General features: G+C 53.5%; 1 protein-coding gene across 1 annotated transcript in view; it reads right to left on the bottom strand.

Annotated features, from left to right (window-relative positions):
* Positions 1-4,217: 4,217 nt before the first annotated feature.
* The window catches only part of vps13c (vacuolar protein sorting 13 homolog C), a 33,248-nt gene continuing 23,236 nt past the window's right edge, over positions 4,218-14,229 (bottom strand). The window contains exons 62-85 of the mRNA XM_068760982.1: positions 14,030-14,134; positions 13,450-13,605; positions 13,130-13,255; positions 12,929-13,062; positions 12,726-12,852; positions 12,216-12,451; positions 11,969-12,113; positions 11,752-11,892; positions 11,587-11,668; positions 11,427-11,496; positions 11,239-11,350; positions 11,045-11,158; positions 10,838-10,968; positions 10,602-10,683; positions 10,403-10,516; positions 10,117-10,192; positions 9,798-9,961; positions 9,685-9,730; positions 9,476-9,599; positions 7,203-7,317; positions 5,485-5,576; positions 5,087-5,243; positions 4,900-4,956; positions 4,218-4,807 (exon numbers count right to left, since the gene is read on the bottom strand). Coding sequence (XP_068617083.1) covers positions 4,709-4,807; positions 4,900-4,956; positions 5,087-5,243; positions 5,485-5,576; positions 7,203-7,317; positions 9,476-9,599; positions 9,685-9,730; positions 9,798-9,961; positions 10,117-10,192; positions 10,403-10,516; positions 10,602-10,683; positions 10,838-10,968; positions 11,045-11,158; positions 11,239-11,350; positions 11,427-11,496; positions 11,587-11,668; positions 11,752-11,892; positions 11,969-12,113; positions 12,216-12,451; positions 12,726-12,852; positions 12,929-13,062; positions 13,130-13,255; positions 13,450-13,605; positions 14,030-14,134 — 2,805 coding nt within the window. The 3' untranslated portion in view covers positions 4,218-4,708. The remainder of the gene's footprint in view (positions 4,808-4,899; positions 4,957-5,086; positions 5,244-5,484; positions 5,577-7,202; positions 7,318-9,475; positions 9,600-9,684; positions 9,731-9,797; positions 9,962-10,116; positions 10,193-10,402; positions 10,517-10,601; positions 10,684-10,837; positions 10,969-11,044; positions 11,159-11,238; positions 11,351-11,426; positions 11,497-11,586; positions 11,669-11,751; positions 11,893-11,968; positions 12,114-12,215; positions 12,452-12,725; positions 12,853-12,928; positions 13,063-13,129; positions 13,256-13,449; positions 13,606-14,029; positions 14,135-14,229) is intronic.

The following is a 14,229-nucleotide window of genomic DNA, read 5'->3' as shown; positions in this document are numbered from 1 at the left end:
AAGGCAACACGCTGTCGGTTCCTACTGCCGTATCCATGACAACGACCCAGGAAGAAATACACATGCAGCAACGACCAATCAGATCGCTGCAGTCACAGGGTCACCATCCAGGGTGTACTAATAAAGCCAGTGTGTGTGTGTGTGTGTGTGCGTCTAGAGGTCGCTTCACCTTCAGGCTGGTCAAAGGCTAAGCCACGCCCACCCCTCTGTCAGCTGTTTGGCCTGCCATCATACAGGAAACGCCTGCAGACAGAACTGAGGGCACAGTTTCCTTCATGTCTGGTCTTTCTCCTGCAGGAAGTTGTTAAACCATAAAAGCAGCCATGACCTCCATCAACGGGATCAAAGGTCACCGGGTCACGCTTGTTTAGTGTCTGGCCATGGAGCTGAACCGGGTCTCAGCTTGCTGCTCGGGGTCGGCAGGAATCCTGGGCTGCGCCGCTTCACCTGAGACCGGCGCTCCACAGGACGGGATCAGGAATCATCCCGTCGTTACGGAACGCCGCAGCATCGGAGAAAGGTTCAGGGTGAACAAAAGGACGTTTGATAAAGAGCTCGGAAGCTAAACGAGGGCTCTGCTGGGTGAGCAACAGTTTCCAGTTTCCAGTTCTCCCAGTCTGAGATTCAGTGTCAATCCAGTTCAAGCTCGACCACTTTAAACACAAACCGCTTCATATTTAGTCTGAGTCTGCCGCTCATCTAAACTCAGAAACCGCTTGTTTGTGGTGAACAGAGCAGGAGGGTGAGGTCCACCCAGCTCCATCATCTGCCCCCCCCCCTGCCTGCTCTGACCTCATTATCAAACCACCAAACCTCATTATCAAACCACCAAACCTCTCTAACCTCATTATCAAACCACCAAACCTCTCTAACCTCATTATCAAACCACCAAACCTCTCTGACCTCATTATCAAACCACCAAACCTCTCTGACCTCATTATCAAACCACCAAACCTCTCTGACCTCATTATCAAACCACCAAACCTCTCTAACCTCATTATCAAACCACCAAACCTCTCTGACCTCATTATCAAACCACCAAACCTCTCTAACCTCATTATCAAACCACCAAACCTCTCTAACCTCATTATCAAACCACCAAACCTCTCTGACCTCATTATCAAACCACCAAACCTCTCTGACATCATTATGAAACCACAAAACTTCTCTAACCTCATCATCAAACCACAAAACTTCTCTAACCTCATTATCAAACCACCAAACCTCATCATCAAACCTCCCTGACCTCATTATCAAACCACCAAACCGCTATGACCTCATTATCAAACCACCAAACCTCTATGACCTCATTATCAAACCACCAAACCTCATTATCAAACCTCTCTGACCTCATTATCAAACCACCAAACCTCTACGACCTCATTATCAAACCACCAAACCTCTCTGACCTCATTATCAAACCACCAAACCCCCCTGACCTCATTATCAAACCACCAAACCTCTATGACCTCATTATCAAACCACCAAACCTCATCATCAAACCTCTCTGACCTCATTATCAAACCACCAAACCTCATTATCAAACCACCAAACCTCTACGACCTCATTATCAAACCACCAAACCTCCCTGACCTCATTATCAAACCACCAAACCTCTCTGACCTCATTATCAAACCACCAAATCTCTCTGACCTCATTATCAAACCACCAAACCTCTCTGACCTCATTATCAAACCACCAAATCTCTCTGACCTCATTATCAAACCACCAAACCTCCCTGACCTCATTATCAAACCACCAAACCTCTGACCTCATTATCAAACCACCAAACCTCATTATCAAACCACCAAACCTCTCTGACCTTATTAACAAACCACCAGTCCTGTTTGACCCTGTCTCCAAACCAACCGCACCTTCCTGAAGAGTTGACACCAGCAGTCTTGGAGTCCACTTCCTGTTTCTTTCAGGGCTCAAACTGGACGTTCCCTGCAGGAACTGGCAGGTCCCAGTTTCTGACTGAGACTTCAAACATCCTCCTCTTCTCGTCCCCGGGCAGCTGGAAGTCATTACCCCCCCTCCCCTCCCCTCCCCTCCCCCTCCATCACACACAGCCTGAAAGCATTTATTTTTCACGTTATAAGCCCCCCCATGCTGACTGCATCGACAGAACCCAGTATGTTTACTGGTTCCACAAAAGAAAACGCTGAGTCGTGTCAGGATGTGACGGTTAACACCCAAACCTGATCTAACCAGTTAAAACGCCGGCGTTCAACTCAACAGCAATAAAAGCCGGGACACCAACAACGGGGGCAACGTGAGAAGGAAGGCCGCACCCCCCCCCCCCCGCTACGCTAGGTTTAAGACCAGTTAACAGGCTGATTAAACCAGTCCGAGTGGACCAGGAGCCGATATTCCCGGTCGCTTGATCAGAAACAAAGGAAGCATCGACATTCCCTGGAATTGTTGACGTGTTGCAGGTCGGAGCAGAGAGGAAGACGATGTTACAGTTGGAGTAGACAGGAGACACCGTCCACAACAAAGGATGGACACGTTTCAGCCTCACTTCAGTGGGACGGCGGTGCATTCACCGGCACCGCAAGAATCTGAAAGGCGAGGCTCTGGGGGAGAAAGTGAGTCAGACTGGAACCCGAGGAGACAGAGGTCAAAGAGGTCAAAGAGCTGCAGATGGTGGACGTTAATGTAAACGGGAAGCTCGCCGTCCGTCACCAGATCTGTGATTACAGTGAACGCAGCGCGAGCGTAAACGCGTCCCAGCAGGTCAGTGAACGCAGCGCGAACGTAAACACGTCCCAGCAGGTCAGTGAACGCAGCGCGAGCGTAAACACGTCCCAGCAGGTCAGTGAACGCAGCGCGAGCGTAAACGCGTCCCAGCAGGTCAGTGAACGCAGCGCGAGCGTAAACACGTCCCAGCAGGTCAGTGAACGCAGCGCGAGCGTAAACGCGTCCCAGCAGGTCCGTGAACGCAGCGCGAGCGTAAACGCGTCCCAGCAGGTCAGTGAACGCAGCGCGAGCGTAAACGCGTCCCAGCAGGTCAGTGAACGCAGCGCGAGCGTAAACACGTCCCAGCAGGTCAGTGAACGCAGCGCGAGCGTAAACACGTCCCAGCAGGTCAGTGAACGCAGCGCGAGCGTAAACGCGTCCCAGCAGGTCAGTGAACGCAGCGCGAGCGTAAACACGTCCCAGCAGGTCCGTGAACGCATCGCGAGCGTAAACACGTCCCAGCAGGTCAGTGAACGCAGCGCGAGCGTAAACACATCCCAGGTCAGTGAACGCAGCGCGAGCGTAAACGCGTCCCAGCAGGTCCGTGAACGCAGCGCGAACGTAAACGCGTCCCAGCAGGTCCGTGAACGCAGCGCGAGCGTAAACACATCCCAGCAGGTCCGTGAACGCAGCGCGAGCGTAAACGCGTCCCAGCAGGTCCGTGAACGCAGCGCAAGCGTAAACACGTCCCAGCAGGTCAGTGAACGCAGCGCAAGCGTAAACACATCCCAGCAGGTCAGTGAACGCAGCGCGAGCGTAAACACGTCCCAGCAGGTCAGTGAACGCAGCGCGAGCGTAAACACATCCCAGGTCAGTGAACGCAGCGCGAGCGTAAACACATCCCAGCAGGTCAGTGAACGCAGCGCGAGCGTAAACGCGTCCCAGCAGGTCCGTGAACGCAGCGCGAGCGTAAACGCGTCCCAGCAGGTCAGTGAACGCAGCGCGAGCGTAAACGCGTCCCAGCAGGTCGGTGAACGTCATCGGGAAGCAGCCGTCTACATTTAGGACCGATTTCATCTCGATCCGGGACGTCCTGTTGTGGGTTCACACAAGATGAAGACGATGATGAAGGTTCAGGTTTCCTTTCCCAACTGTCCTCTTCCCTTCAGGACATTTCAGCTGATAAACTGACGCTCATCCCGTCTCCACAGAACCCCCGGGACAGATTTATGCTTTCCTCGATGACTTCCTGTTCCTGCTCGGCTGAGACAGGAAGTGAGGCGTCGTGCGTCTGAATTTAATCTGTTTGTGACGGGTGAAGGTCGGGAGCCACGTCCATCCATCAGATTCACCTCCACGGACGTGCGGGTCCGATAGTCGTCACTGTAGATACGCGTTACCATGGAGACCACCTCTTTGGGGATGTCGTTGAGCTCTGACTCAAGTGCGTGTTTGTGAACCTGTAATGGAGGGTCTCAGAAACCCCCCCTCCAGGGGGGTCAGTGGGCCGAGCGAGGATTCAGTTAAATGTTTATAGATTTTATTCATATTAAAGATTATTTGTTACAAACACCGATGCAAATACTTCACGTTCTTCACGATAAACATCTCAAACGTTTGACTTTATCGTTTTCATTTACAAACTTCGTTCGAGACTAACGTGAATTCTGATTGGTTGAGCGAATCGTAACGACGTTCAGACCTCCAAGCCTTTTGATCACGACCGGGTCGCAAGAAAGACTCACTCAGTGCAACATTATTCTGATGCCGCCGCCTGCAGGCAAGAAGCAGGGATGGAAATACCTCAGAGCTCAGACCCCGCCCCATTTCCACACCTCGCATGTTGAGAATTATTACAAACCTGCTGCACACAAATATAAATCAGAGCGACATAAAAAGTGGACAGAAGATCAGATCATCATATGAAAGAAAGATCAAAGGAAGAAGTACATTCAAGCCGTTTCATGCATGTGGCAGAATTCAGCAGTGGATAGGAAGTGACTTCATGGGCCGACAGGAAGTGACCTCATTTCTTGCCGACTTTGACGAAGCGCTGTGACTTCTGCCTCGCCATGCGGTGCTGCCGCTGTGCCATCTGAGCATCTGATATGGCGGCTTGCAGCCTCTGCAGGTTGCCATAGATACCAGGTGAGAGGGTGAAAGGTGAACACACACACACATCTACCGACCCGCCCAGAACCGCCACCACGCACACACCTGAGCAGCGCCTGGGTCTCCGAGATGAACAGTCCTCACGGCGTCCTGCCCGGCTTTCTGAGGGAGAGACGGACGGACCGGTTCAACCAGTTCACACCAAGAACGCTCCCAATCCAGTTTGTACTGGTGTGGCTCCTCTATATCTGTACCAGTTTACACCAGTAGAACCCCCACAGAATGTGCACACCCCGGGCTGGACCAGTCCAGAGTCCATCAGTACCTTACAGAAGATCTTCAGCTCGGAGCCAGACAGCGACGGAGGACGGCAGAAGTTCTCGAACAAACACTCCCAGTCTCTGTTGAAATGCCCGACAAAGTCGATCTCCTTCACACACATAACCCTCCTGCACACGCACGCACGCACACACACACACACACACACACACACACACACACACACGTAATATTAGAGCTTTCTACCTCAAAGGGTGTGGTTCCCTTCTACCTCAGCAGAGGGCGGGGTTTCTGTCTACCTCAGTAGAGGGTGTGGTTCCCTTCTACCTCAGCAGAGGGTGTGGTTCCCTTCTACCTCAGCAGAGGGTGCGGTTCCCTTCTACCTCAGCAGAGGGCGTGGTTTCTGTGTACCTGTTGGTGACAATGATGTTGGTCTTCCGGTGTCCAGGATCTGGGCAGTGATCTCTGAACACTTCTCCTTCCAGCTGTTTGATTCCTGAACGCTGAAACACACACTTTCAGTTGGAAACAAGATTCAACCGCCATCAGAAATCAGGTAACCAGATCACACAAGTAGCACACATTACGTGTGACACGCGACCTTTAACCTTTACATCAACGCGACGGATGTTAGAACATTTTTAAACTCTTTTCTTAACGCTAACCCTTTTCTAAGTGTTTATGTCAAATGTCTAAAGACAGAAACAGGGAATAAGGAGGATGAGGAGAAAGTTTATTTCAAGCCAGACATCCTTCACTAATCAGCTGACAAACACAAGAGGTCGGAGGTCATGCTGAGAAACGGATGCTTCTCAATGTCAGCACAAAGACTCATTTTCTAGACCTGAAAGAATCAAAACTGAAGCTGCAGCCATTTATAAAAATAGTGCACGACAGATATCGTCTCCGCTTCACAGTAAAATAATGTCCACCGGATGATTTAATCAAAAATAACTAAACGAAATCTACAAACCATTTTAACTACAATTAAAAAACCTTTATTTCAGCAATAGAAACAAAACGGTGTGGAAAGTTTGGCGGTACGACAGAAAGATATTCTGCATGCATACAAACCTTTAGGCACAACATCTATAGATGAATGTGTATATATATATATATATATCAATATTCATACATCAGCATGTGAACAATAATAATAGATTATTGATTAAATGGCAACATTTACAGGATGAGAGTCATTCAACTGACAGAATGAATTTAGTTTACGGTCTTTAAAAGCACTTAATTTGTTTATTCCTCATCAGGCTGCATGAGAAAGAACAAAAGAAGAAAGAGGAGAGGAAAAAGAAGGAATGAGAAAGGTTGACAGGCAGTAAAAGTGAACCTCCGGACAGACGCGCTGTAGCGGATCGATTAGCACCTGATTAGCTGACTGAGCTAACAGGAAAACACGAGAACAAGCCGAGGTTTGTTCCGGTCCCACATTTACAGCCGACCACCGAGTACTATTATGGGATGTTAGAGTTGCTGAGGATACAACATACAGACTATTTAAATTACACTCTTACTTTACGAGAATTTGTCATGTTGGTATCTACGCTGATGACGCCCTCTTATACAATCCATCCCAGCAATGCCTCCTGCATTACGTCCACTGACAATAAAAAAATTACTATTTATACCTCTCGGTCAGTGACCAATAGCATTTGTTTTGAATTTGTTTTATATATTAGGTTAACATTTTCTATGTCTGACTTTGTGAGAGACGCTAGCTGGTTGGTTATAAGAACTTTTTTTTAAATCGCAAATTGGTAAAGTTGCTTCCGATTAAACGTGGATGAAATATCTAAACATGCAGTTCTCTGAAGGAATCATAACACGCGTTTACGCGTTCACACGGGTAAAATCTGCCAACCAATGAAACGAATACGGGACCCGAAACAAATAAACGCGTGTGATGTCATACTGGGCTAACGAGGCGATTCGCTGGTTACAGGTTAGGGTTAGTTTACTAGTGTACACCAGTTAAAGCTCACAACCAGCGTTAGCGTTAGCACTGAAGTTAGAACCAACTAGTTCATCCTCCATTCATCTAAAACACACCCTGTAACAGCCCACACCTCTGACATCAGGATCACGTCGTCATGGAAACAGGAAGAGAGTCAAACCTGGAAGAGGTCGAAACCTTGCGACTCCGTCAGGTCATACGGTCGGATGACGCCGTCCTCCCGGATCAGACGCACGGGACGAAGTTTGGTCACTTCCTCTGTTGACTCCGCCACTCTGATCACACGCACACACACGCGCACACACACGCGCACACACACACACACACACACACACACACACAGTCACTGATGTGCTCACGCTAGCTAACAGGCTAGCTGCTCACAGCCCGCCTCGCTGCCCGTTTAATTCTCCGCCATAGTAAACGTCACGGAGCGGAAACAAACACCCGCTGGCGGGCGATCACATGACGCGTGTCACACACGAGGCAGCCAATCAGAACCATCCGTCGGGCCTCGCAGGTGAGATGAAACTGAAGCAGGCCGATGTTCAGGTGCACACGATGCAGCCGTCAGCTGGGGCGTCTCACCTTTCATGCCTTCTACAGCGGCAGCATGAAAGAGCGACAAGCAACCGTTACCACGGAGACGAGAGAGCGAGGAGGAGCGACCAGAACATGAGCCCAGAACACGAGCCGGGTCCGTTTGGTTCAGAACGCCATTCGACCTGCAGGTCATCGGCAGAATAAAGACGACCATCTACGGTTCTTCCTCCTTAACGCACTCCTCCATGAATTAAAAGAGGGACACGTTCTGCTGACAGAACCTTAACTGGACAGAACCTTAACTGGATCTCAGACAAACGGACACATCGTAGGACCCAACAGAGTAAAGAATAAAGGGACGCCGTCGGCCTCGTTCAGCCAGCCAATCCGAGGAGAGCGCCGGCGAATCTACACGGGAGTAAGGTGAAAAGAGGCGGGCTGTTTGGTGACACGCCCCCTGAACAAAGCGTTTGTGTTGCTGGAAACGCTTCAGCGTTGTAAACGGGTCGGATGTTCACCCTCAAGGAGCCGAGACCGGAGAGATCCGGATCAAACCGGATCAATTAGAAATGTAACACAGAAGAAAATGGCCTCGGCCCAGACGGTGCCTTTCCCCGCAGTTAGAACCTCGGAGTTCCGCCCGACGACAGCAGCTGATGTCATCCTGGCAGAACGCTGGAACGCTGACATCATGGCTCTGAGATGCCGGCGGGCCCCGCCCCTTCTCGTATCCACAACAGAGCACATCTCAGAGAAAACACGACCAGCAGGGAGGCAATGTTCTGATCCGGTAGAAATGTTCCACCTGATCCAGACCCTGTAGGAGGAGCCTGATCCAGACCCTGTAGGTGTAGGAGGAGCCTAATCCAGACCCTGTAGGAGGAGCCTGATCCAGACCCTGTAGGTGTAGGAGGAGCCTAATCCAGACCCTGTAGGAGGAGCCTGATCCAGACCCTGTAAGTGTAGGAGGAGCCTGATCCAGACCCTGTAGGAGGAGCCCGATCCAGACCCTGTAGGAGGAGCCCGATCCAGACCCTGTAGGAGGAGCCCGATCCAGACCCTGTAGGAGGAGCCTGATCCAGACCCTGTAGGAGGAGCCCGATCCAGACCCTGTAGGAGGAGCCCGATCCAGACCCTGTAGGAGGAGCCCGATCCAGACCCTGTAGGAGGAGCCCGATCCAGACCCTGTAGGAGGAGCCCGATCCAGACCCTGTAGGAGGAGCCTGATCCAGACCCTGTAGGCGGTTCTGTTAAAACGAACCCACCGTCAGCATCCTAAGAAGCTGCTGAACGTGGAGATCTAGAATCTGATTGGATAAAGTTCAACATGTGACCATTACAGCCAGAGAGAGAACTTCTGCTCGGAGCTGATTGGATGTCCGCTTGCTCCTCCCTGAGCAGGAAGTGTACGTCTGTTAGCTTCCAGATTAGCATCGCTAGTCTTTCCTACATTTTCACATCAAAATGAGTCAGCACAATTTAAAGCAGCTGCAGGACAGGTGATTCTCCTCAGGGGCGTGGCCTATGGACTCACGATGCCGCATGACGCTTACAGGGGGTGGGGCTACTAGCAGTGTTGGCGTGACGAACGTCGATGGAGGACACGATGCAGCGACTTACCGTCTGTCTGCTGCAGGACAAGATGCAAAAAGGAAACACGGCAGCACGACGAAGCTCGCTTCCTTCATCGCTACGTTACGCTTAGGATCGAATCAAAGGCGCCAAAGACGGGCAGCGAGGATCTGTGGCGCTCAACGGCGATGGAGGAGCTCAGCTTTAACGCGTTCGGCGTGAAATACTCACGCACGGAAATGAGGACAAGAAACAAAGCAGAACGTGAGGAGACAGGAAGTGAACGCCGAGCGCCGCGCGCCGGAGACGTGGACGCACCTCTGGATGCCCTGGAAGGTGCTGCTCGCCATGTCCACGATGCCGCCCGTGGGCCGCGCGACCACGCCCACCAAACCTTTGCCGATGCCCTTAAAGAAGCCTGCTGCCCCCTCCTTCTTCGCCCCTGGAAACACACACCTGAGCTTCAGAGCGCTTCCACCCGTCAGGTGCGCTACGCTAGCCGACGCGAGGAGGCGGAGCTCGCTTACCCTCCACGGGTTTGGTGACGATGCCCGTTACTCCGCCCATGACTCCCTGCAGAGAGGAGACCGTTACTGACCTGAGAGCAGCCCCCGGCCTGCCGTCTGGGCCACGCCCGTACCTTCAGCAGCCCCTTCCCTCCTTTGGCCAGACTCTCGCCGAAGTCTTTGGGCGGGCGGTTCATCTCCTCCCGGCGCTTCTGTTGGTACTCCTTATCCATGGTGATGGCCGCCAGACCTTTGCCGACTGAACCCGTGATCCTGGAGACCATGCCGGCAGCGCCACCTGCAGGACATCACAACACAGACTCGTGTGACGTCACGCAGCTCGATCCGAGACAGGAAATGATCCTAAAAACCTGCGGAGAACTCCCAGGTCTACGACCCCTCACAGAATGAAGCTTGATTGATTGATTGATTGATTGATTGATTGATTCTTACCCACAGTGTGACCCAGCAGGCTGCGAACGCCAATAACGAAACCCTCGGCGAACTCCTCTGGGCCCTGAACCGCTCCCTGAGGAACACACAGCGACCAACAGAGACTAGAAGCCGGACTCGGGTCGGTCCAACGTCTGTTTACTACAAATACTGAAGCTTAACTCGACTCGTTAGATCTACAAATACAGAATACATTCAACATATACAAATAGAACATTTTGGAAATGTAAAGAATACTAATATTCTCCCCCCCCCCCCCCCCCCCCAACTCAGCTGCGTCTGTTACCTGGAAAGGTTCATAGAAAAAGGCCTCCACCCCCTCGGACAGACCCCGGATCAGTCCAAACGGGTTCCCCAGGACGTCCAGCCCCAGAACCAGAACATACATCTGCTTCAGGAACTGCAACCACAAGCGTCGCTTCTTACTCCACCATCTATGGACGGACGGTTGGACGGACGGACGACGGACGGCTGCAGAGCTCTACCTGTTCAGAGTAGTGTCGGGCCACCGCCCACATCAGCTTCTCGCGGCTGTAGAACTGGTACTTGACTTCAAAGAAGGCCAGTCTGTCGGAGAGCAGGAGGACAAAGGTGAGGATGAAGAGCACGTCCGGCATCAGACGTCCCCCGTCCCCCGTCCCCCGTCCCCCGTCCCCCCGCTGCATTAGAGAAACGCCACAGAGCGTCGCTACGGCCCGGAGCGCAAACATGAGGCTCTCACTTGAACACGAGGTCGTCGACGTCAGTCAGCGTGGCGCCGATGCTCTTCAGCAGCAGGTTGAGGGACTGAATGGCCGCCGTCTCCTGAGCCGAGTCGTCTCCGCTGGAGCCCAGAGACAGGCTGAGGTGCAGCTGAAACATCAGACGGGACAGGATGAAGCAGACCGAGGCGAAGGAGGAAGCGGAAGGAGCTCCGCCCCGTCCTCACTTTGATCGGCGAGACGTGCAGATGCTGGAAGAAGCTGAGCCCGGCGGCGTCGGAGAGCGACGCCTCCGCCAGGTCGGTCTGCAGCAGCCGCAGGTCTCCGTCGATAAGCCCCGCCTTAAACGACAGCCGGCGTGGTGATCAGACCGGCCCCCGGGAGAACCCGGGAGAACCGGCAACCTGCTGCCTTGCTCTACCTTCTGTTTGTCCACCTGCTGGTCAGCGGCAGGCGTGAAAAGAGCCAACACGGCGCCCAGGAAGCCCTGATCGATCTTCACCGCCATCTCCTGAACCAGAGCCATGAAGTACCTGAGGTACCCCGAATACTGCGGTCAGTCACAGGACAGGAAGTACCTGAAGTACTCCAATACTCCCGACGACTCACTTGAACTGCATGACGCTGCTGTGCCGGTTGAACCTGGTGATGACGGACACGTCGACGAATGGCTTGGGCTCTGTGGGGACACGGGGTCGCCATGACGACCCGTTTGAGACGTTAAGTGAACGTGTCGACGAGCGTTAATGGAGGTAATGAAGACGGACACCTGAGTCCAGCGCGATGGACTTCGGAGGAGGAACGGGGTGGAAGACGATGGGGAAGATGGCGCCCGGCAGCTGGTTGTCCACCTGCAGACAGAAGACGCCTCAGCCACACCAGCGAGAGGGCACCTGAGCGCGCGCGTGTGTGCGCGTTGTAGGCGCGCGCTCACCTGCAGCCAGTGCAGCTGGGCCCTCAGGCTGCGCTGGTGCACAGACTGCTTGAACTCCACCTGGATCCCAGACAGGAAGTTCCTCCTCACCGGGCAGGAAAACGGCCGACGCATCATCGGGATGGCGCCGCTGAGGTTCACCTGAACCCAGTGACATCACACTAAGCTAACGGGGGACAGTCGGGGTGGTCTGTGTGAGTGTCTGTTGACCTCTGACCTCCAGGTTGGCGTCCAGTTTGACCCATCCCCTCTCCGTCTTTCCGCTCAGCTGGCTCTGGTAGGTCGTCTCCAGCAGGTTGATGCTCTTCTGATTGAACGGCTTCCAGCGATTCTTTGGCTTCATCTCCCAAACGACACCTGAGCTGTAAGTTAACACACCTGAGCCGTGTGATGCATCTACCTGGTGATCTATCTACCTGGTGATCTATCTACCTGGTGATCTATCTACCTGGTGATCTATTTACCTGGTGATGCCAATGTAGGCGATTTCTCGACAGCTTTTGCTGTTGATCAGCGACAGTCCGAGGTTCTGCAGCGACATCTTCACCTCCTGTTGGAACTGCTCAAGCTCTTCAGCCTGCCGAGCCTTTGTCACCACGGCAACGTCCTCCGTGAACAGCAGAACCCGTTGCCGTCCATCCAAGAAGCAAACCCAGTGGACCTGAGACAGGCTGTCTCCGGAGAACTGGCCCACTTCATCCTGAGACCAGAGACAAGACCGTCAGAGCCGGACCGCGGCGGTTCTAAATGGTTCTAAGCCGCCTGAGAACGAGGAATGGGCGTCGCCACATGTTGCTACGCAACAGCCTCAGGGTGAGATCTGTGGAACAGGAAACATGCGGTGGATGTCATGCAGAAGTCATGTTGCTATAGCAACCACTGGCCAGTTCTGGGAGGAACAGGTAATCACTCGTGGGGTTCCTCAGGGATCTGTTGTGATCGGCAACAATAACGAAGCCCCCGCCGAGCCGAACCTTCAGCAGGTCCAGCTCCCCCGAGGACTCCATGCAGCTCCAGCTGAGCATTCGGACGCCGGAAGGCTCGTCCCACGCGAACCGCCGGGCCTCGCCGGGCTTCAGCTCGTGGGTCGCCGCTGAGCCGCTACGGGAGAACGACACCACGGAGTTAGACCGCCATTAACCAGCGAAAGAAGAAGCTGCGCCGCGTCCGCGCCGACCTCTGCCTGTAGCTGACGGTGACCCAGGGCGTGTGGTTGAGCAGCAAGGCCGGAGCCGCTCCTTCATAGTAGTCACTGAAACCGACGACGGTGGACAGACCGCTGACGTTCACGTCCACGATGATGCCGCCGCACTGCGAGAACACCCACAATAACCACCTCTGGACTCAAGATCCGGAGGGTCAAACCATCAGAACCAACCGTGTCGAGGCTCAGCAGGGTGCCGCTGTCCGGCCCGTTGAAGTGGAAGAACTTGGAGATGGACTCGGATCCAACCACGCGGATACACAACCTTTCAGAAGGGTTCTCAGGCCACAGGGGGAGGCACTGCGAAACAACCGGAGGTCAACGAAGACACGAGGGTCACCAAGGGTCCAGCGCCGGGCGAGACGCGCCCGAAGCGCCGGGAGAGACGCGCCCGGAGCGCCGGGAGAGACGCGCCCGGAGCGCCGGGAGAGACGCGCCCGTCTTACAACGGCACTGGGAGAATAATTCTGTCGTTGCAAAGAAGTCGCCCTCACCTCTGTGGAGGAGACGTAGTGCCATCTGAAGGACGTCTGGCCGGTGACCTCGCCCACCTCCAGCTCAAATGAAGACTTATTGACCAGCGTGAAGAAAGGACTCAAGGTGACGATCCTGGTCAGGTTAAAGCTGCTCATCTGGATGCCGACGCCCACCTGGACACACCGGCCGACCGCGAGCAGCAAACACAAAGAGTCAGTCACAGGTCAGCCGACGCTCGCCTGGACGGATCAATTGTTTCCTGTTGCTAGGCAGCGGGCATCAGCTGCTCGTTGGCTGGAGTGATGTCATCATGCAATGACATCATCATCCAGATTTCAACCCCTGCACATCAAACGTCTAAAGATTATCGACGTGGCTGCTTGTATCTGGATGCAAAGGTCCACGCCGGACCGTCCGGAATCACCCGAGGATCAATAACGAACCAAAGGTCCGCCCCCGACTGAAGCCTGCGTTCCACAGACCTCCGGTACCGACCCAATCGCAGCGGTTTGTGACGGACACACGCATCGGCCCCCATCATCCAGCTCGCGTTTACACGGGGCGGGATTTAAGAAGGAGCAAAGGATTCCCCGTTACCAGAAAGTCCATGTTGTTGGCGGGACAGCGAACGCAGCCAGAACTTCCCACGGTGTCCAGAGAGAAGGCGTCAGACCAGGAGCTGGTGGAGACGCACAGCTGGATCTGGAACCACAGAAACCAGTAGGTAGACCAGAATCTCTGGTACCGACACCGAAGCGGAAGAACTCCGTCTAAGCCAGATGTTCAAAACCAGCGCG

Source organism: Brachionichthys hirsutus, chromosome 1 (assembly GCF_040956055.1).
Source record: "Brachionichthys hirsutus isolate HB-005 chromosome 1, CSIRO-AGI_Bhir_v1, whole genome shotgun sequence".
In the NCBI taxonomy this organism is placed as follows: domain Eukaryota; kingdom Metazoa; phylum Chordata; class Actinopteri; order Lophiiformes; family Brachionichthyidae; genus Brachionichthys; species Brachionichthys hirsutus.
Note: the sequence above shows the minus strand (reverse complement) of the source record. Positions and strands in the feature narration are given on the sequence as shown.